This window comes from Colletotrichum paranaense (assembly GCF_030867605.1).
Source record: "Colletotrichum paranaense strain IMI 384185 chromosome Unknown Scaffold_2.1, whole genome shotgun sequence".
NCBI lineage: Eukaryota > Fungi > Ascomycota > Sordariomycetes > Glomerellales > Glomerellaceae > Colletotrichum > Colletotrichum paranaense.
The window spans coordinates 4193262-4212731 of NW_026848960.1; the positions used below are offsets into that span (position 1 = coordinate 4193262).

Here is a 19470-nt window from a genome sequence, read left to right on the forward strand (position 1 = left end):
CTTGAAGTGAGAATTGGCTCACCGAACTCAGGTGAGAAGGATGAGTGCATGCGGCAGTGACGCTGTAAGATGCCTTCTGCCCTTGCTCATACTATCTGGTCGCTCCACCAGACTTTCGTTCTCGGTGAGCATTCCATGTCGCCTGTACGTACATAAAAACGAGTACAAGGCAAAAAAGGTTTCGTTTTCAGTCAGCAAACGCCGCCGTTTTCAGCCGAAAGCTAATACAGCTTGTCCTCGCGTGCGGGGATGTGCGCTAAGGTTGAAACAAGTCATGAGATCACAAAGCCTCCCTGCGTGCCTGAAAGTCTGCGACATGAAATGCAAGCTCATTGTCCTTTCTACAACACCTACCTAATCAGATTGCCCAAACTCCAGTTCGAATGACTTGCGCATGAATCCCACGATATGGACTCATCATTTGTCGCGATTGAGCATGGAATGCCGGGGAAGGCCGGCGGCCGGGGTGATGCCCGGAGGCCGGAGGAGGCGGCGAATCCATTGACGTACCCCAAGGCGGCCGAGCCATTCAGTCAGGACCTCTTCAAGAATCCAACGTCAGAATATAGAGGGTGCCCTTTGTGGTCATGGAATACGAAGCTGGAAAAGAAGAAGCTCCTCCGCCAGATTGACCATCTCAGTGAGATGGGCATGGGGGGTTTTCACATGCACGTCCGGACCGGACTGGATACCGAGTATATGGGTCCGGAGTTCATGGATCGTGTGCGGGACTGCGTGGAGTATGCGGAGAGTAAGGGGATGCTCGCCTGCTTGTAAGGAATCGCAAATCCTGATCATTGTTCAATGAGATTGCTGACGACACTCATCAGATATGACGATGATCGGTGGCCCTCCGGCGTTGCTGGAGGCAAGGTAGTAAAGCAATACCCAGAGCATAAGACGAAGCACATTCTGTTCACGCCGTATCCATATGGCTCAGTTGAGCTCGGCGGGTAAGTCTTCAGGCCATTCTTCTTGTATCCATTTAACGCGAGTTTTAGTGGATGCGCCCCAAGTTCAGCACAGGCCTGCCGAAGTGAAGAGGGATACCTGTTAGCACGATTCTCAATCACACTCGATGAGAATGGACGCCTGAAATCGAACAAGAAACTCGAAGAAGGTGAGGATGCTGAACCAGGCGGTAGAGTCTGGTACGCATATGTCGAGATCAATCCCCCGTCATCTTGGTTCAACGGGCAGACCTACATCGATACGATGAGCACTGAGGCCATGAACCGCTTCTTAGAGAGCACCCACGAGGTTTACAAGGATAAGATTGGCGACAAATTTGGCACAACAGTGCCCTGCATCTTCACCGATGAACCTCAAGTAGCTATCAAGACACAACTTTCCAGCCCGACTGGAGTGGAAGATGTCTTTCTTCCATGGACAGCAGATTTACCCGACACATTCAAAGCGACGTATGGTGAGGGTGCAGATCTCGTGGCCAGCATTCCGGAATTGCTCTGGGATCTCCCGGGGGACACCCCAAGTTTATCTCGCTACCGATTCCATGACCATGTCAGCGAAAGATTTGTTACCTCATTCCTCGATCTGCTGGCAAACTGGTGCAGAAAGAACAAGATCATTCTGAATGGCCATATGATGGAGGAGCCCACCCTGCGTTCTCAAACAACTGCCCACGGCGAAGCAATGCGCTGCTACCGAAATCAGACGCTTCCGGGTATGGACCTTCTGAACGACTGGGTCGAGTATAATACCGCGAAACAGTGCACGAGCGTCGCCCGCCAGAACGGTGTTCGCGGCGCCATGAGCGAAATCTATGGGTGCACCCACTGGTACTTCACTTTTGAAGGGCACAAGGGCTGCGGAGACTGGCACGCGGCTCTCGGCATCACGTTCCGCGTGCAGCACCTCAGTTGGGTCAGCATGGCGGGCGAGGGCAAGCGCGATTATCCAGCCAGTATCGGGTACCAGAGTCCATGGTATAAGGAGTACGGCTACGTCGAGGACCATTTCGCTCGTGTTGGTGTTGCCTTGACGCGCGGCAAGGCCGTCACGCGAGTTGGTGTGATCCACCCCATCGAGAGCTTTTGGTTGTGCTTCGGTCCTAATAATAGCGGTGACGATGAGATTGGCCGCCGTGATCAGGCTTTCGCCGAGCTCACAAACTGGCTGCTGCATGGGTTGGTTGACTTTGACTTCATCTCCGAGAGCCTTCTCCCGAACCAAATCGGTGAAGATATCTCGAAGCCTCTCAAAGTTGGTCAGTGTGAGTACGATGTCCTCATTCTGCCGAACCTACGAACTATTCGGTCATCGACCTTCGAAGTTGTGAAGAAATTCGCTGCAGCTGGGGGTACCGTCATAATCGCTGGTGACGGCCCGGTTCTTATTGATGCTCAGGCTGCACCGCCGGATCTTAGCCTTGACATCGAGCCGTCGGTCAAAGTGGCTTGGGGTCAAGGGGATATCCTCTCTGCCGTATCTCAGAACCGTGACTTGAAGATCGACTTGAAGGATGGGGGACCCACGGATACCCTTCTCTATCAGATGCGCCAGGATGAGGATGAAAGATTTGTCTTCATCTGCAACACCGATAGAAATAACCCATACGACACGCTGGTCAACATCAAGGGCGACTGGGATGTGGAGGTTTTGGATACCTTCACCGGCTCAACTCGTCATCACAAAGCTCGTTATGAAGGTGGTTGGACCATCTTCGATCACAGATTTGAAGGCTGCGCAAGCCTACTCCTGAGACTCTACCCCGTGCCAGGGGAGGAACTGTCTTTCGTCAGTATCGAAGAAGCAGTAGCGCTAACCCCAGCCCAACACGCGCCTGCTGAAATCAAGCTCGAAGAAGTCGTGCTTTCGGAGCCAAACGTTCTAATGCTTGATTACGCGCTGTACAGAATCGACGATGACCCATGGGAGGACTCTGAACGACAAGAAATCCTCAAGATCGACAATGAGATTCGAGGACGTCTGCGCATTCCAGCTAAGGGTTCCGCCTGGAAGCAGCCCTGGTCCGTCCCGCAGTCGGAGCGAGCAGCAAAGGTCTATGTTGACCTCAGGTTCGAATTTGATTCCACCGTCATTATCAAAACTCTAGCCTACCTCGCGATGGAAAATCCCGAAAACGCAAGAATCACCATTAATGGCAACAAACTCCTAGTCGAGGAGAAAAGGCTTTCTTGGTGGGTCGATGAGGATATCAAAACCATTTCGATCCCGAAGAAAACGATTCGCAAGGGGAAGAACATCATCGAGCTCAGTATGCCCTTTGGTGTTTTGACAAACCTGGAGAGGATATACTTACTTGGCAGCTTCAGCGTCGAGCTGAAGAACAATCTGCCTATACTATGTGAACGAAGACAGAGCTTGGGTTGGGGCGATGTGGTTACACAAGGTCATCCATTTTACGCTGGTAACGTGACGTACAACTGCAGCTTCTCACTGAAGTCTTGCTCGACTGTCACCCTCTCGATTCCAAAGTTTGCGACGCCCGTCATCAAGGTTCAATGGAAGGGGAAGAGCGGGCACATTGCCCTACAGCCAAGGAAGCTAGATCTTGGGGAGCTAGAAGCCGGCAAGCACGAAATCTCGATCACAGCCTTCGGTTACCGGTACAATTCATTTGGTCATATACATCTTACAGAAGGTGTCTTTGGATGCTGGCCTGATCTGTGGCGAAGTAAGTGATCTAGTGGTAATCATTGTATGGCAGCATGCTAACATAATCCTCAACAGCTGGTGGATGGGCTTGGAGCGAGGAGTATCTGTTGAAGCCTACCGGAGTCCTGGAAAAGCCTTCCTTGATTGTGGAATCTAAGGCCGGCGAGGGGAGTGAAGAGTGGATTGTCTTGGCCGAATAAGTATCTCAGCCTTGGCTTTTTTGCAACCGCGATCAAGGAGGATGAACAAAATTGTACGGTCATTTAGTCATAGGCGCTATTGGTGACGTTTTACTGCAATACTACTTTTCTGAACGGAAAATGAGAACCGGAATGCCCTGTCGAGACTGAAGAGAGGCAGCCCCATTGTACATCTTGCCGTTTTCCAGCTGAGCATCGTGTGTCGCAATTGTATTCATCCACTGAGACCCCTAACCTGGAGAGCCATGACAACGCTTCCATTAGCACCGACATCTACAGACACGCCAAACCTATCAGATGTCTGGGGCAATGAATCTGCCGAGAATAGTGTACCGTTGCCGATGAGATCAAGGTATGTTCCGGCGACCTGATGTTGTCTGTCAGAATTGTATTCTACAGACACTGCAAGCATGTGAAGCGTTCACTTACACCGAACAGAGATGACGGTTCGGCTGCTTGATAACAGACGAGACTGCCGTTGCTTGCGCTGCAAGGCTCGTAGCCACGGATGGCGACTTCTTCGACAGGAGTTCCGACGGTATTGAATGGATAGCAGGCTAAACTTCCCGTAATGATGTTGCCGTAACCGTTGATGCAGCCAATTCTTTGGCCGTTCTGAAATGCAAGAAGCTCAAACGTCCTTGGGATTGTTGCAAAAGTACCGTAGATGGAGCTAAGCGTCAGGACAATGGATTTCAGTTGCATTTTGAAGTATCAGGTGGGATATTGGTTTGAATAAGTATCAAGTCCCAACTATCTTTTGGTGATACTTTGCCTTTCGATGCCCGACATTTATACTCGGATGCATCCTTTGTTGCCTGGGGATCAATGGTTTTGAAAAGGCAAACAGCAGCGCCACCGTATTACTATGGGCAGAGCAAGTGCATTAGGCTTAACATTCTACTCTGGAGGATTTCAACGAGCAAATTGATAACGCTAGGACAATGGCCATGCTGTGCAATTCTTAGGTTTCACATAAAACGATGAAATATCACGATGGATCCTTGAAACAATCAGAACTGATGTCATTCTATTTGAAGACTTGGTTTTCGGGTGTCATCTCATGGTCCGCGTAATCGTAGCTGACTCTCTAAGAACCGGAGACATGAAGCAGGAATCTGGATGCCACTTTAGTGTTGGTAGAATGAAGAGCGAGGACACGAACTGCGGTGGAAATGAGATTGATCCCTACAGTGGCTAAGTGGAAACTAGCCTCGACCTCCTGGATGTCGTTTCTTATTGACCAGAAGTGGTTGGAGGCGCTATTAATGAGGTTTGTGGCACGAGCAGAATCCTGATCCATGCACGATGCAGCATGCCCCAAGACAAAGGACGTGTACTTGCGTAAGTGCTGGATGGTATTCTGTGGTAGATCATAGTATTCTATGAGGGATGCTTCGCAGCCTGAGAATTGTCTAGCTGGCATCATCTAAAGTTCAAACTCCAGACCCTCGCAGGCTAAAATTACGATGCAGAAAGCCATCATTGTCATACGGCTTAGTGTAATCTATTTGGCGCCAGGCCTGAACAGTTTGAAATAGATGGAATGAGTCAAGACTCTTAGAAGTTCGAAGCCGAGGTCATGTTTCTTGCCCATCTTTCTGCACTACAAGCAGTCCTTTATAGGAAGAAGACTGAGTTCACTCAAACACAAGGCGGTTCTAAGCCCCTCCTTAACGCATTCCCCTTTGCCCAAAGGCATCGACCACTCTATCGCTCAATCTTCAAAATGCGCGCGCAAGATTCATCTGGGAGCTGCAAGCACACCGTGCTGTCCGCACCGGCCAATTCCACCTTCGTTGTGAACCTGGTCGGATATAGTACACTGACCCTCCTGTCTTTGTATGTTCACAACCCCTTGCCAAGCGAGACAGTCATTTCAGTCGGTCCATCTCGTCTCCAGACAGCGAGGTAGGTAGTCTTGCCGTCTGCCGAAGTCAAAGCAAGGGCCACCCAGTCGTCGTGCCATTTGGGCAGACCCAAGGGCCACGTGGGATGCGCGTGACGCAGGTCTCCTCGCATACTATTGTAGACTTCCAAGCCCTCTTTGACAATGGCCAGTTGATCGTCGCTGAGAAGGTCGACGCGGCCGGATAGGTAGACGCGGCCCATATGCTATTGACCAGGCTCAGGGCGTTGAGCTTATTACTGCATCCTGGCTGAGGGTAGGCCCAGCTAGCACTTTGCTCCAGAGTCACAGCCGTGGGACATGCGGCTGCGATAGCAGCGTAGAGCTTTGGATCTTGCTGGTCGCTCGTAGATTGGATTGAGTGAACGGCTAGCATGGCGTAGTCTAGACGGTTCGCCCCTCCAGAGCATGTCTCAATGACGACGCCGGGATAGTTGTCCAGAAGTGCCCTTATCCAGCCTAGATAGGCGTGCTGGTGCTCCAGATGGGCGGCGCCTGCAGTGCCTTGGCCGTCCACATCGGTGCCCTGCAGCACGTCGATGTTATAATCGAACTTGAAATGTTTAACACCATAGTGGTCGATGAGATTTGGCATGACCTTGTTCATCCAGACTATGACTTCGAGGTGGCGGTAATCAAGTGTCCATCGTCGTTTCTCCACCACACGGTAACCGTCCTCCTGGAAAAAGGCCTCATTGGGCAGTTGGCTGCCTACAGGGCTACGTACACCGGCCACCTCTGGCTCCAGCCATATGCCGGGAATCAGTCCTTTGTTTCGGATCTCGCCCATGAGCTTCATGAAGCCTGACGGGAAGCGCTTGGTCGACGGCTCCCAGAGGCCCACGTCGTCCCACCAGTTGCCGTCGTCGGCGTACCAACCAGCGTCTATCACAAAATACTCGGCACCGAGCTGCACGACTAGTTCCAGCAGCGCGCAGACCTTGTTTTCGTCTGGATCTCCCATGAAGCAGTTCATATAATCATTGAAGATGATTGGCATCCTTTCCATGTCGTTGTGGGGCCTTCGAATCTGCTTTCTATAGTCGGTTATGGCCGCAAACGCTGCCTGTTCGTCGCCCTGAAAGCGACAACAGGCAATTGAAACAGTTGGAAAGGACTGGCCGGACGACAATCGTTTCTTCCAACCGTGGCTACTCAGCATTGGACCACCGGCGGCGAGGTAGATGCTATCTTTAAAGTCGCCTAAGTCCTATCTCCACGATCCGTTGTTGTCGATTTGCCACATTCATGTATTCTTATCCTTACGGTGCTTGAGCGCGCCCATGGGAAGATGGCCACCCGTGGAAAAGGAACCACGGGAGCTCAGCTCGAAGTGGGCAAGGGAAGCTAGGAGGCCGTCTCCCAGCTCCAAGATGCCGTTGTTGTCGAGACCAACACTTGGAAGTGAGCGCTCCTCCCATTGCCCCTAGCGGAACTAGGTGCTGTTGGCATACAAGAGAGAGTAATCCTCAAACCATCGGGAAAAAGTAGACGTCATGTTCCCGATGGTCAGAGTGGATATGTTGGTGAGGACGATGTCTACATTATTGGTGGACTGGTTCATAACGGTGGTTTGAGCGCGCACCACGAGAATGCTGCCGTAGATGGTATAGCTAACTTCCACATGAATGTTTGTGGTATTGTCGCTACCCTCCACAATCAGCGTCTCGTTAGAGCCGTCGTCGCTTTTGATGATTCTATGGCTCTGGTACCGCAGTCGGTCAGAAAGAGTGGTACCAATGAGCGTCTTGGACGTCTTGGTGTCACCACTGCCTTCGCCGCTCATACGAATGCTGACAAGTGGAAGCTTGGAAGATTCAAAATTGGGTGAAGAATGCGGAGATGGCTCCACGGTGGTTGGCAAGATACGATCCAGGCAGATGACGCCGGCGTTATTGGCCAAAAAGCTAATTTTGAGAGTATCAGTATGCCATTGAATTGTCTCTGTCTGCTTCTCAACCATCTTGGGCTTTTGGGTACAAGTCTCAGTAGAATTGGTCTGCTGTGTGGTGTGGTGTGGTGTCGCGTTGTGCCACGAAGGAATAAGGCAGTGGGAACACAACAGATGATAGCGGCATTGGGATTGAGAAGCAATTACTATGTATTTTACATTTAGCAAGCCTCTCTTGACAATCCCTTATGTTGCTTGAATTATGAACTGTGGCGAGTAACGCCTGCTTGATGAGATATCACAGGCACTCAAATCTGTGTGGTGTAACAAACACTGCGCCAGAGGCGCGTATGGTCACGAATTGCATTGAGAGGCCGATCGAGAGTCATTCACCGAGCAGCGGGGACGGCGCCCCGATTAGCCCCACCTCCACCCCCACGCCCGGGCCCGAAAGTCAGGCGGGCGCCCGCGGCTGTGGATGAGGAACAGCACAGTACTGGTGGCAGCGTTCTGCAGCTTGCCGCATCGATCGATCCTCTCAACGTAACTTGTCTTAATGCACTTCAAGGTGATAGTCACGAGCTATCTTTCTTCACGTCAGGTCAGTACCCAAGGCGCCCATAACCTCACGGGTACGGGGGCTGAAGGTAGGTGGGGGTGGGGGTTAAGTCAGTGAATCCATGATCGTCACTGTTCTTATCTTCCACCCACAATTTGGCAAGAATTTCATGTCTGTCCCCAACCTAGTCTATTCGAAGGTCTCCCTAGTACTCAAGCCCCTTTGACACAGTCCCCTCTGTGAGCTTGAAGGCCGATGCCTGCTTCTGCATGTGGTTTCAAATAGCTTTCATCTTCATCTCCAGATCGCTCAAACACTACCTGTAGAGAATTTTTGCAGCTTATTTACTTTTTAGTGGTGGGCTCATTGTGACCACGGTGCCATGTTTAGAACGAATCTGATCAATATGCCGATACTTCGAACTTGAACATCAATGGATGAATTTTCACCTTGGTCATTTGCTTTGACTCCGTGATAGTACACGTATGTCCCATGTAACTCCACATGCAGAACCTATCGCAAAAGTCATCACCAGCTTCTAGATCATCACGATAGGCTGGTGGAACAATTTCATTTTGTAGTGGCTTCGCCTAATTGAGTTGAAATTCTCTGATCCTGACGGACAACTAACTTCTATCATCATCATCCTACTTCACCTTGAGCCTTGGCGTCCAGACTCGCATGGCGCCGTTGCCTCCACGGTTTGCGCGTAGGAAATACGGAATGGCTGTCAACTGCAGTGACTCGACATCATATTCCCACGCCTTAGGACCGTAGAGCCGACTCCGCTCACCCGTGACAACGCCCACGCGAGCTAGCTTGCGGCCTGTGACCTTGAGGGGAACAACATCATGAGTGGTCGCAATAGATACGGGCGATCCCTCCTGAGGTGCTCGCTCATCTTCCAAGGCGATGTGGTCAATGTCTACGGCCTCGTTGTCGACATCCTCCAGACAATACACGAACGGCCCCCGACGGATGCAGACCGCGTCCTTGCCCGTCTTAGGGTGCGCGTACAGCCGGTGAGCCGGTGTTGGAAGCGAGAGACGAACTTCAGTGCCTTCCAGGACGTCGGTGATGTGTAGATATCCCTGGTTGAGCTCGCCTTCCATAGAGCATGTGTACCCTTGGTCTTGCACCCAGTCAGGAATCCGCAGTGCCAGCCTGGCAGCACCTTCAACGCGAATAGTGACCTCGCCGGACCAAGGCATCTCGGTTATGACGGATAGCTTGACCCCTTTGCCTCCCAGCGTCAGTTCTACCTCACTCTGGACGTACATATGGACGGCAACAAGGTCCTCAGCATCATCGGTGGAGTAGAGAAGTGAACCCAGCGATCCGACGAGCTTAGCCACATTGGGTGGGCAGCAGGCGACGCCAAACCATCGCTCGCGATCTTTGGACTGTCCGGTTTTGGTTCGTAAGACGTTTTGGTAGTAGAAGGCCTCGCCGTCGGAGCTGATGGCGCCGAGAAAGCCGTTGTACAGGCAGTTCTCCATGACATCCGCGTACTCTGAGTTGAGCTCCATCTGGAGCATTCGCTGACACCACATAATGAGAGCAAAAGCTGCGCAAGTTTCGCCGTAGCACCCCTCCATCTCTAGGTCGTTGAGGATAAATGCTTCGCCGAAGCCCTCGTTTTGGCGGTACGAGCCAATGGCGCCCGTAACGTACATCTTGCAGTCTACCATGTTCCTCCAGAGCCGCTGAAGCGCCAGCTTGCACTCGGCCACATCAGGATCCGACGCGGCCTCGACGCGAATAAGGTCGGTGACGGCCGTGTAGTAGTACATAGCGCGCACGGCATGTCCTTTGATCTCGGCCTGCTCGCGTATGGGTCGGTCAGCCTGGTTGTAGGCATAATCTCTAGGGCCATGAAACCACCCTTTGACCTCGCTGCCCAGACCATCGTACGGGTCGGCACCGCGTGCAAAGGCTTCGTGGTCAAAATACGTCTCGCCATTGTCGTCTTGTGTGCCTCGCTCCAGGATGAAGTACTTGGCGAGCTTCAGAGCCAAGGGGTGGCCAGTCATATCGTAAAAGCGAAGCAACCCTAGCTCGATTTCCTGGTGGCCGGGATATCCGCGCTTTTTGCCCTCCTCGCGGCCAAATATCGAGTCGATGTGATGCATGGATTTAGTTGCCACTTCCAGAAGGCGTCCGCTTTTGGTGAGAGTCTCGTAGGCTACGGTCGCCTCGTAGAGATGTCCAAGGCAGTAAAGCTCGTGGAGGTCGCGCAGATTGGTCCAGCGATTCTCGAGGCCACGGACAGTGTAGAAAGAGTTGATATAGCCGTCCGGATGCTGGGCATTACGAATCATGTCGACAGTCTCCTCCACAACCCGTAACATATCCTCGTTTGGGTGCATGAGTAGAAAGTTACAGGCTGCCTCCGTGGTTTTGTAGATATCGCTGTCCCAAAAGGCGTGGGGCTGCGGTCGGTGGCCTTTCTTCCATGTGAGGCAATCCCAGTGGCCCTCGGTCTTTTGTGCCTTGATGATAGAAGGCACCGTGGACTCGCGGACACATCGCTGGAATTTGGCCCAGAATGGTGATGTCACGCGGGCACTCTGGAATGATACGCTACTAAGCGGCATACTGGCGGACGGCGGAAGAGAAACTCTGCGTTTGAGGTCCTGTGACTGGAAACCTGTTCGAGATGGGGATTCAGTTTCGGAATGGGCAAGGTCGGCAAAGATGTGAGAAAGGAGAGGGGAGCGTCAATGCTTAAGAAGCCAGGGGAAAACAAGGAGAACATGTTCACACATTCTGTATCAGTGAGCCTTCAACTCTGGAAGGCCTGTGGCCATTTGAAGGAACGAGTCAGACTTGGATGCGGTTGACGGCACAAGATCCGCGCTGGGTTCATGAGAGGGGCCCCAGTTTGGTCCAGTGTTGAGCGAGGTTTATTCAGGCCCATGCTACGCACGCTAGAGGTTATCTGTCCTCGGGTAGTCCTACTAGCATACTCCTGTAAGCTGTAAATCCGATGGCGTTGAAAACACCGACCTAATGCAAAGTACCTATAGAAACGTGGATTTGAGAGGAGAGAACGAACCCCTCTCCCCCACAGTCTTCCGAACAAACAAGCAGTGGATCTATTGCATGGTAGCCTGACCGAAATCCCATTCCTATTGGCGTGCTAAAGGGTAAAGACTACTGTACTTCATCCCCCCCCCCCCTTGCCCCCTTGCCCCTGCCCCTCTCTGTCCCTCCCCCACCTCAATCCCGTGGACGGCTCCGCTCCAGCTATCAACGAAATCACTTCCCTTGTGTACCATCTATCTTGCGCTAAGCTCCAAAGAATGTCACTCGAGGAGGGGTGACCCATTTTCACATGGCGATTCGACGATCTCACCTCGTATTCCAAGATCCCACATTGCACTAAACGCCAATTTAATGAAGGCCACACGTACGGATAGTTTGTGGGTAAATACCAGCTTAGACATGACGCGAGATCTTCAATCAGCCTCATTCTACTTCGCAACACCGTCTATGAAGACTTGAAAAGCTCAAAGGCACGTATGTGCATGTAAGTAGTGTATGGCGTCACGAGGTCAGATGGCCAAACAAGTAATAGCGTACAGAAAATGTTTTCAGAAATGCGGCATATTTCTGTATCTGAATTAAATAGAGGTAGGAGCAGCTTTGTAATTGGCTCCGTATTTGCATGGTGTTCAGCTTGCGTGTGAGCTATGTTTACCTATACTCTATCTAATGGCATATGTACGCATACCACGTCCTTTCTCCTTCAGATAGTAAGTACCAAAGACCTTCGACTGCTCTCGTCCTTTTCATATTTCAAGCTCTTCAGCACATGTTACAACCAGTGTGGCTTCACGTCCTGTCTGGTGGATCCTTAAGCATTCTCGATCGTGGTGGTGGTGACAATATCGTGTTTTTCTTTCGATATGTGACGATCGTTGTCGGCAAACTCTGTAAACAAGATTATTGATACACTTGCTAATCAAAGAAGACCTCAAATGAGTAGATAAGAAGGTATCAAGGCTTCCAAGGATAGGAGCAGACTTACGGTCGACATTGGTATACTTCCACTTGCGAGCGGGCACTTTGTTGTCAAACAGTAGATCGATCTCACCAAAGGGGCGGTCTTTGGTCTCGGGCAAACGGAACCAGCACCATATATTGCAAAGAAGATTAGTGCCGGCGTAGAAGAGAGCAGCCTTGGCGCCCCAATTCCAATCTGACATTCACGTCAGCCTTTTTAAACTTTCTGTTTGTGCGGTGTCTTGAGAGTCATGAACGGAGATCCGCGAAGACAATTGATGGACAAAAAAAGATATGAGCAGAGAGAGAATGAGAAAAAATGAAATACTTCCTACCATCAGGGGAAATCATTCGTGGGGTGATGATGTTATTGACAATACCCGTGCAGACATATGAGAAGCGGCCAATGGTGATGGTTTTGTAACGTAGCTTGCCAGAAGGCGTCTCGGCCACAATTGGGTAGGCGACAGGGCCAATGGTGATGACGTTCACGAGCTGGCATACAATCATGACAATGCCTATGGCGAGACGGGCCGCGGAAGAGTGGGCAAAACCCAAGCCACCGATAACGATGAGTGAGAAGAACATGAACGTTAAACCGCTCATGTAGATAGTCGCGCGACCAAAATGGGGGAAGAGCAACCAGCAGATGAAGCCACCGATGATGAAGCAGGCGTTGAGCGAGATGTTAAGATCGAATGACTGCTCAACGCTGAAGCCGGCAGATTGAAGAAACAGGATAGCAAAGCCCTGGATGGCGTTGCCACACAAAATTTGTGCACACCAAACGACGATGTTCTAGTGACAGGATATTAGCGAACTCTGCCAGTTGCACCGCCCATAGCATACTACAAGTACGCATATCACACCGCAATAATGGTGGCAGAAGTGGGAAAATACTCACGATCTCAGTGCGGCGTAGATTAGTGCCCTTGAAGCAGTCGATGAAGTTTGCGTTTTCCGTTTCTGCGCGCTCTAGCTCAGTTGTGTAGCGGATGTAAGCCAGGGTAATCTCGACCTCATGATCGTTGTTCCCGTGGGCATTGCGCAGACGATGTAAGCTCTTGCGAGCTTCCTCGATGTTTCCTCGGCGTACCGCATTCCAGGGCGACTCAGGCGCGAAATAGGCGGCAATGAAGAGAGGCAACGGCCAGATCCATTGGAGCGAGATGGGCAGCCGCCAGCCCCAGTCACCAGGAACGGTAAGAACGACACGAAGAATTCCGGCCGAGATAGTGAGACCGAAACCCCAGCACATGCAGACCCATGCAGTGACGTATGGCCGTAGAACCGTCGGTACAATCTCGGAGGCGTACGTTGTGCTGAGTGTCTGTATACGGTGTGAGTTATTTCAGGACTACTTTATTCGGCAACAAAGTGAGGGTCACGTAACTTACCTGAAAAACACCCCAGGGGATGCCGCAAGCAAATTGACCAATGGCAAGCATCGTCAGACTGGTAGAGAAGAAAGGAATGAAGATAGCAAGTGCCATGATAACCATGAAAAACATGAGCGTTTTGCGCGATCCGAATCTGTCTTGTGCCCAAGCGTTGATGACGAGACCGAGTAGCTGGGAGACCGCGGATGAATTGGACAGGCCTGTCTGCCACTGAGTCGGGATGAGATTCTTGCCTTCTTTGTCACTGTAGGTGCCGAATCGAGCCTGGAATTGCGCCTGTCCATAGAATGAGCTCATCTAGAGAGGAGCGTGTACGTCAGTCAAGCCCACGACAACATAGAGAAGAGGAATGGCGGGGGCAGAAGTTGTTCGTAAGGAATAATTACCATGTTGCCGTCAAAACCCTCCATGATCAAGGCGACAGACAGAAGCATGGCCCAGAACATGGCAGCCTTGTATTTCTTGAGAGCCTCGCGAACTTTTAGCTGCGCGTCGGCCTCGTTGCTAGCCTTGGCGTCCTCAACCATTTTCTTGAATTCAGGGCTGACAATGTCGGTCCTGTCAAGATGCCCTCGGGCCACCGTGACATTAGATGCTACCATGATGTTTGATACTGGCCTGCGAGAGGCTAGGAAGTGGAGGCGAGTTGAAGTCAGTTGCAATATCGAGCCTTGTCGAGACGATGGCTCTTTAAAGGGATTAAAGGGTCCAGTCCGACTAAGGGGCTGGGCGACGAGGTTCTCAGCTAGCCTTATACTCCTGCCTCATTCGCACGCGACGTCCCCTATTGCCAGTGCGTTATGTACGCGTGGGATTGCTGAAGAGAGAGCCACGTGGATTGAGAAAGTACGTTTCTACCATGTAAGTATGGCGTGTATGTGTGCTTCAGAATCAACATGCTATCCAGCCCTCCACCCCCACATTTTCCGGCTGGCAAGTGAGAGTAATAGCTTCATTTTAGGCTGATCCGTATTCTTCAACCATTGACGGCTTGAATCATACTACCCGTGTGATGAAGAACACTACAAGGCGCCTTAATAAGCCTGATGGTGGAGCTTTTTCGCATGGTGAGCTTAAAGGTCAAAATCCGGGTCAGCGCTGGGCTCATCAGTAGAGAGACAATCCATGCGAACATCAGCCTGCGTCGCGGGGAAAGACGCAAGTGGGAACCCAGGACGGGGTACCTTCAATGTCAGGGATTGGGCGCAAGGGTGTTAGACCCCACCTCCACAAATTGTTCCTAGCTCTATCCTCGTCACTTACAAGGAATCCTGGGGAATGAAGACTCACTAGCTTCCAGTATGAGGGGACCCCGCCATTGAGGCTTGTTGGTGCAGATAATCGGACGACTAACTGGCCATGTACCTAGAGCCAACGTGGCTAGTTTTGAATGCCTCAATGCTTCCGCAATAAGAAGCTGAAAGGAGAAAGATCCAATCCCGAAATTCTCTTGAATAATGTTACATGATTGGCGCGGTAGCCTGCCCTGACTCTGACGAATCGGCTTGACGGGGGTAGCTGACGGGGATCTCCACATATCCACTCTGCAAAAGACCAGACGGAAAGGTGTGGGGAATCGCAGGATGATGGGCCGTGGTTGAAATATTTGCGGCCTTATAGCTCGATCCGAATCGTTGCTAGAACGTCACAAAATGACTAGCATGGTTCTGTAAGCTGACAGTGTTCTCGATGCATGGAACGCGAGAAGTGCGATATTATTATTTTTTGGGCCGGATGGGTTCGGCAAAGCACACCTAGATACACAATACTTACATGCGGTGCTCGAGACACTATAAGCTGACGTGTTTGGCCATCACGTGGTTCTGGCTTTGCCAAGCACGTGAGAATCTAAGAAGTGAAACAAACCCTTCGCTGATGAAAGAAACTCCATTACGATTCTTCGGTAGTAGTACTTGTAGTATTGGCTGAGATCACATCCAGTTGAGCCGCATAACCCGCTGATATGGTCCAGAACATGGGCTGCTCATTCAAGATCCTTGATGCCTCTTCTAGAATCTGGGCGGGACCCTCCTCGGAGCACAAATCATCAACGCCTTCAAGAAAGAGCTGAGTGTTGCCGCCATATCGGATGAAATATTGCACAAACTCATCGTCCAGCGGGCGATCAAGCTGTAGCATGCGTGGCATGCGACGCTTTGTCAAGGATACTTCGCAGCGTGTGGATGCAGGACGACGGTTTTGTGAAGGATTCGTGTTTATGCTGGAGTTGCCAGCCGCCGGTGAAGATGTGTTAGATGAATCTGTGCAAGGGGATGGGCCGGTAGTCGAAGGAATCTCGTCGGAGGGAAATCGCTCCGTGTGTTGACTGCAGGTCAAGCTGGAGCAAGTGCGTTCACGCCGGGGACCGAACCTTCCGAAAGCCCAGAGGGTCAACGCTGCCAGAAAGACTGCGAATGGTTCGACAATGGGGTGTGAGGAGAATCGCCTAACGTGCCATAGGATGGCACCAGCGTGGATGACAACTAGGCGGGCTTTGTACCTGTCCTCTCGAACCCAGGAGAGAATTGTAGTATGCCATGCAGTCCTATCTTCTAATGATGCGTATATCGAATGAGGTAGGCTTTCAATGGACGTACCAGTTGCGTTTGTCTGAGCGCACCGCAGGAGGGCCTCGACAGGTGCCAGTATGAGTAAGCGGGAAAGGTGCAGATGTAGGATTGATGGACTCTCAAACATGGATTGCTGTGCTATGAAGCCAACAGCGTCCCAATGAAGAAGGTCCAGACAGTCGCAGGTATAGTCCCTCCACTCAGCGTACTCGGGTATGGATCCCAGGTATTGTTGCTGCTGCGTCTCTCTTCCGCCTATTCTGTGACTGTAGGTAATATTGAAATATACTGCTTCACCGAAATACTGTCCTATATCCCATTTCCGCCTAAGCAGCATATGTATCATGATAACGACGCCTAGTTGATTTTCAGGTTGTGGAGAGTTATGGCTGCTCCAGAGCTTGCCGAATGAATCTCGCACGCTTGGTCTGAGAGACTCCTCCGACAGAATTGCGTCCACTCCACTCCTCGTGGTCGTATGAGATGCGAGTGCTTTGAACCAGCTTTGAGCGGAGTCCGCATCCCACAAACCTTCTGCGCTAGGCATTTTGAGCGCCAGTTTGCCAGACGGTATACTTGGAGGACGGTTCGCAGCTAACGCAAGCCAAGCATCTAGAAGCTTCAAAGTCATATGTGTCAGTCATTTCCGGCCTAACAAACGGTGACAACAGCAGATATTCTCGCCATTCTTACCCATATGAAAAGTCCACTTCGACGTCTTGTTTCACGAAAGCGCCATGCCAGCCACACTTGCTCTACGCTCTGGCCTTCGAGATAGTGCCCAATCTTGTCATCCTCTTCAAGGAGCTGTAGTTGAAGACAGGAATTGTTTACGAGAGATATGGCGCTATAGCCACATTTGACCAGCGAGTTATCATGGCTTTGGCACATGCCCACGACAGCGAGCGTTCGGGCCTGGATATAAGGAAGACAGTCTTGTACGCGACCAAAATCTAGCTGTTAAAGCGATTTTATGTCAGCCACGGCGTGAAGTTAGCGGACTATGGAACTGTGAAAGGCCTACCTCACGTAGCAGTAGGTCGTGTAAAGCGCTACAGAGTTGCTCGCCAAAGTCGGTCAATTCTGTGAGACTCAGATAACGGGATCCAATGGCTGCAACCCCAATGCACAAACTCCAACCCCAAACGGGAATGCTGAGAAGAGAGTTGTCGATGAATGGGTGCAAGTGATGGAAATGTTCAAAGTACTGCGCAATAAGATGTTCAAATGTGTCTCGGCCCAAAAGAACATCCAAATCTGCAGCAAACCTCTCAGGTAGTAAAGGTCTTCCGGCTCCTGATAGCAGCCTCGTTTGAATCTCCCGATACACGGAATCTGGAATAGTGAAGCGAGAAATCTTTTGCTGACTTTTTGCTCGGTTGATTTCCTCCAGAAGCACCGTTGACCATGAAGCACCAGGATGAGAGTCATGCTCGGGTACACCACGTCGCAGAACGGTAGCATGTCTTTCTTGAAAGCCCCTGTCGGCCTGCGACTGGCGAAAGCCAGGGCCATTAACATAGAGCTGCCTATGGCTAGTCGTATCATGGCTTCTATCAAAGGCCGCAGTATCTGTGGCGGTTGATCCATCACGCATGTATGTGATGAACGCTGACATCTGATCTTGATGATTCAGCAAGGGTTCATCCAGATCTGTGACCAAGTTCGACCCTCCCGGGCTGGAGGTACTGTTTCCAGCAATGGAGCGAATGTCTGCTTGTGAGGTGACCGTCATCCGAGATCGTCCAATGGAATCATTGCTCGGACCGATATTTTGGGCTACGACTGGTTGATGAATTTGGGCGTGGCATACATTAACAGTCGGCTCCTCCCATGGCGCCATATCGCAGTCCTGGAGGCTTGTATCCAATTCTATGCCAGCATCATTCTCAGTCTCGTGACTTGATTCAATGCCCTGGACGCAAGTACTCGCATGTCTGGTAAGGTTCGAATCTGTGCTCTGCTTTTCATTCAGAGTACCTTGATCAAGGGACAGCCTTGACCTGGTTGAATAAGATTGGGGATTACCCAAGGAACCAATTTTTCGAGAGTAATACCTTTCGCCGCGTTGAAACGCTGGAAGCCCATCATCCAGTCGAGGCTGAGATTCTTCCTGACCATGATTAAGAGTTCCCATTGATACTGGAGTCTCGTCCCCGTAGCTAGTATATCTACGTTGACGGGGGTTGTATTGACACTGGATACCCTTTTCGACGCAGCGATTACACGGAAAATCGCCAGAGCACCTGACATGTGAAATGGCGCAGAATGAGCATGTTTTGAGGCGGGGAGATGAGACTGTGGAGCCCCTCAAGCCCGGACTTGGGCCAACGTGAAGCTGCTCGTGGCGTCGCGCTGCGTCTCTAGGAAACGAAATATCAGGGATAAGACCAACTTTTGCAAGGATTACGAGAACATAGATCGGATGCTTCTCGATGCCAATTGCACCTGTCGTCAAAATGGACAAAACAATTCCAAGTGGTAGGGCCTAGGAATACATGTATGGATAGCTGTCTGAAGAAAACGAGATAACGTTACCTGCGCGCGAACTTTCTCCCACAGTAGTTGCATTCGATGGGCTTTTCGGTAATATGAGTCTGCTTGTGACGCTTCAGATGGTCTCGTCGCATGAAGCTCCTACCACATATGCTGCACACGTGCAATGCGGGTTCTGTCGCCGGAGGTGTCTCGACCGATTGGAACGCCATAGACAAGGATGACATGATGTTTTGAAGGGAGATTCCTCGACAGATCTTTGATATATACAAGGTAGATGCTTATGACTATGACAGGTGAGCTTCATACAAGTGTCTGTCCGCTTGGTTGTGTTTAGGGAAGCTTTGAGCGACTGCGGAACCCAACATTCCCTCATGTTTATTTATGTGCTCGGCTGCGTGAGCTGATTGCCGCACCAATCCGCACGCGACCACTTTGTCATCAACCCCGCGAATTATCTTAGCCAAAGAACGAATTTCAATGTTCGAGATCCACGACCTACTCAAAAGTTCCCTCCTCTCATGCAGATCCTGGAATGTTGCCTCACAGACGATCTTACTCTTATAGCTCCATTGCATAGACGATACCGTGGCTTGGATGGTGGTCGGCGACGGTGAGTCGTGGAAGCCGGGAGGTTCATTTAGGCCAAGACCTCCGGGCAGAGGCCGGAGAGCAAACATGGGTACTGACGAAGCGACGCATTGAGATACGAGGTAGAGGTCGGTCTGTGGCGCGAGATTCAGAGGAGGCGCGAGTCGAGTGGTGCGGCTGTGGCTTAGAAATGACCCTCTACGACTC

General features: G+C 51.1%; 6 protein-coding genes across 6 annotated transcripts; 1 reads left to right on the forward strand and 5 right to left on the reverse strand.

Annotated features, from left to right (window-relative positions):
* Window positions 1–408: 408 nt before the first annotated feature.
* Window positions 409–3839, forward strand: CPAR01_03320 (glycoside hydrolase family 2; the record flags this gene model as incomplete). Its single annotated transcript, XM_060487607.1, has 4 exons — window positions 409–773; window positions 831–953; window positions 1002–3658; window positions 3715–3839. The coding sequence occupies 4 exons, from the start codon at window positions 409–411 to the stop codon at window positions 3837–3839; spliced, it is 3270 nt and encodes a 1089-aa protein (XP_060354935.1).
* Window positions 3840–4053: 214 nt separating this feature from the next.
* On the reverse strand, window positions 4054–4544 carry CPAR01_03321 (uncharacterized protein; the record flags this gene model as incomplete). Its single annotated transcript, XM_060487608.1, has 2 exons — window positions 4054–4206; window positions 4269–4544. The coding sequence occupies 2 exons, from the start codon at window positions 4542–4544 to the stop codon at window positions 4054–4056; spliced, it is 429 nt and encodes a 142-aa protein (XP_060354936.1).
* Window positions 4545–5687: 1143 nt separating this feature from the next.
* On the reverse strand, window positions 5688–7711 carry CPAR01_03322 (alpha-galactosidase; the record flags this gene model as incomplete). Its single annotated transcript, XM_060487609.1, has 4 exons — window positions 5688–5954; window positions 6038–6939; window positions 7015–7145; window positions 7203–7711. 4 exons carry the CDS (start codon window positions 7709–7711, stop codon window positions 5688–5690), a joined length of 1809 nt encoding a protein of 602 aa, XP_060354937.1.
* A 1134-nt stretch (window positions 7712–8845) lies between these two features.
* Window positions 8846–10795, reverse strand: CPAR01_03323 (uncharacterized protein; the record flags this gene model as incomplete). Its single annotated transcript, XM_060487610.1, has 1 exon — window positions 8846–10795. One exon carries the CDS (start codon window positions 10793–10795, stop codon window positions 8846–8848), a length of 1950 nt encoding a protein of 649 aa, XP_060354938.1.
* Window positions 10796–12057: 1262 nt separating this feature from the next.
* Window positions 12058–14208, reverse strand: CPAR01_03324 (MFS transporter, SP family, general alpha glucoside:H+ symporter; the record flags this gene model as incomplete). Its single annotated transcript, XM_060487611.1, has 6 exons — window positions 12058–12134; window positions 12232–12402; window positions 12542–13004; window positions 13111–13536; window positions 13604–13903; window positions 13993–14208. The coding sequence occupies 6 exons, from the start codon at window positions 14206–14208 to the stop codon at window positions 12058–12060; spliced, it is 1653 nt and encodes a 550-aa protein (XP_060354939.1).
* A 1288-nt stretch (window positions 14209–15496) lies between these two features.
* CPAR01_03325 (uncharacterized protein) lies at window positions 15497–18899 on the reverse strand (the record flags this gene model as incomplete). The annotated part of the gene is made up of 5 exons (XM_060487612.1): window positions 15497–16795; window positions 16870–17133; window positions 17201–18091; window positions 18157–18289; window positions 18715–18899. 5 exons carry the CDS (start codon window positions 18897–18899, stop codon window positions 15497–15499), a joined length of 2772 nt encoding a protein of 923 aa, XP_060354940.1.
* Window positions 18900–19470: the final 571 nt, after the last annotated feature.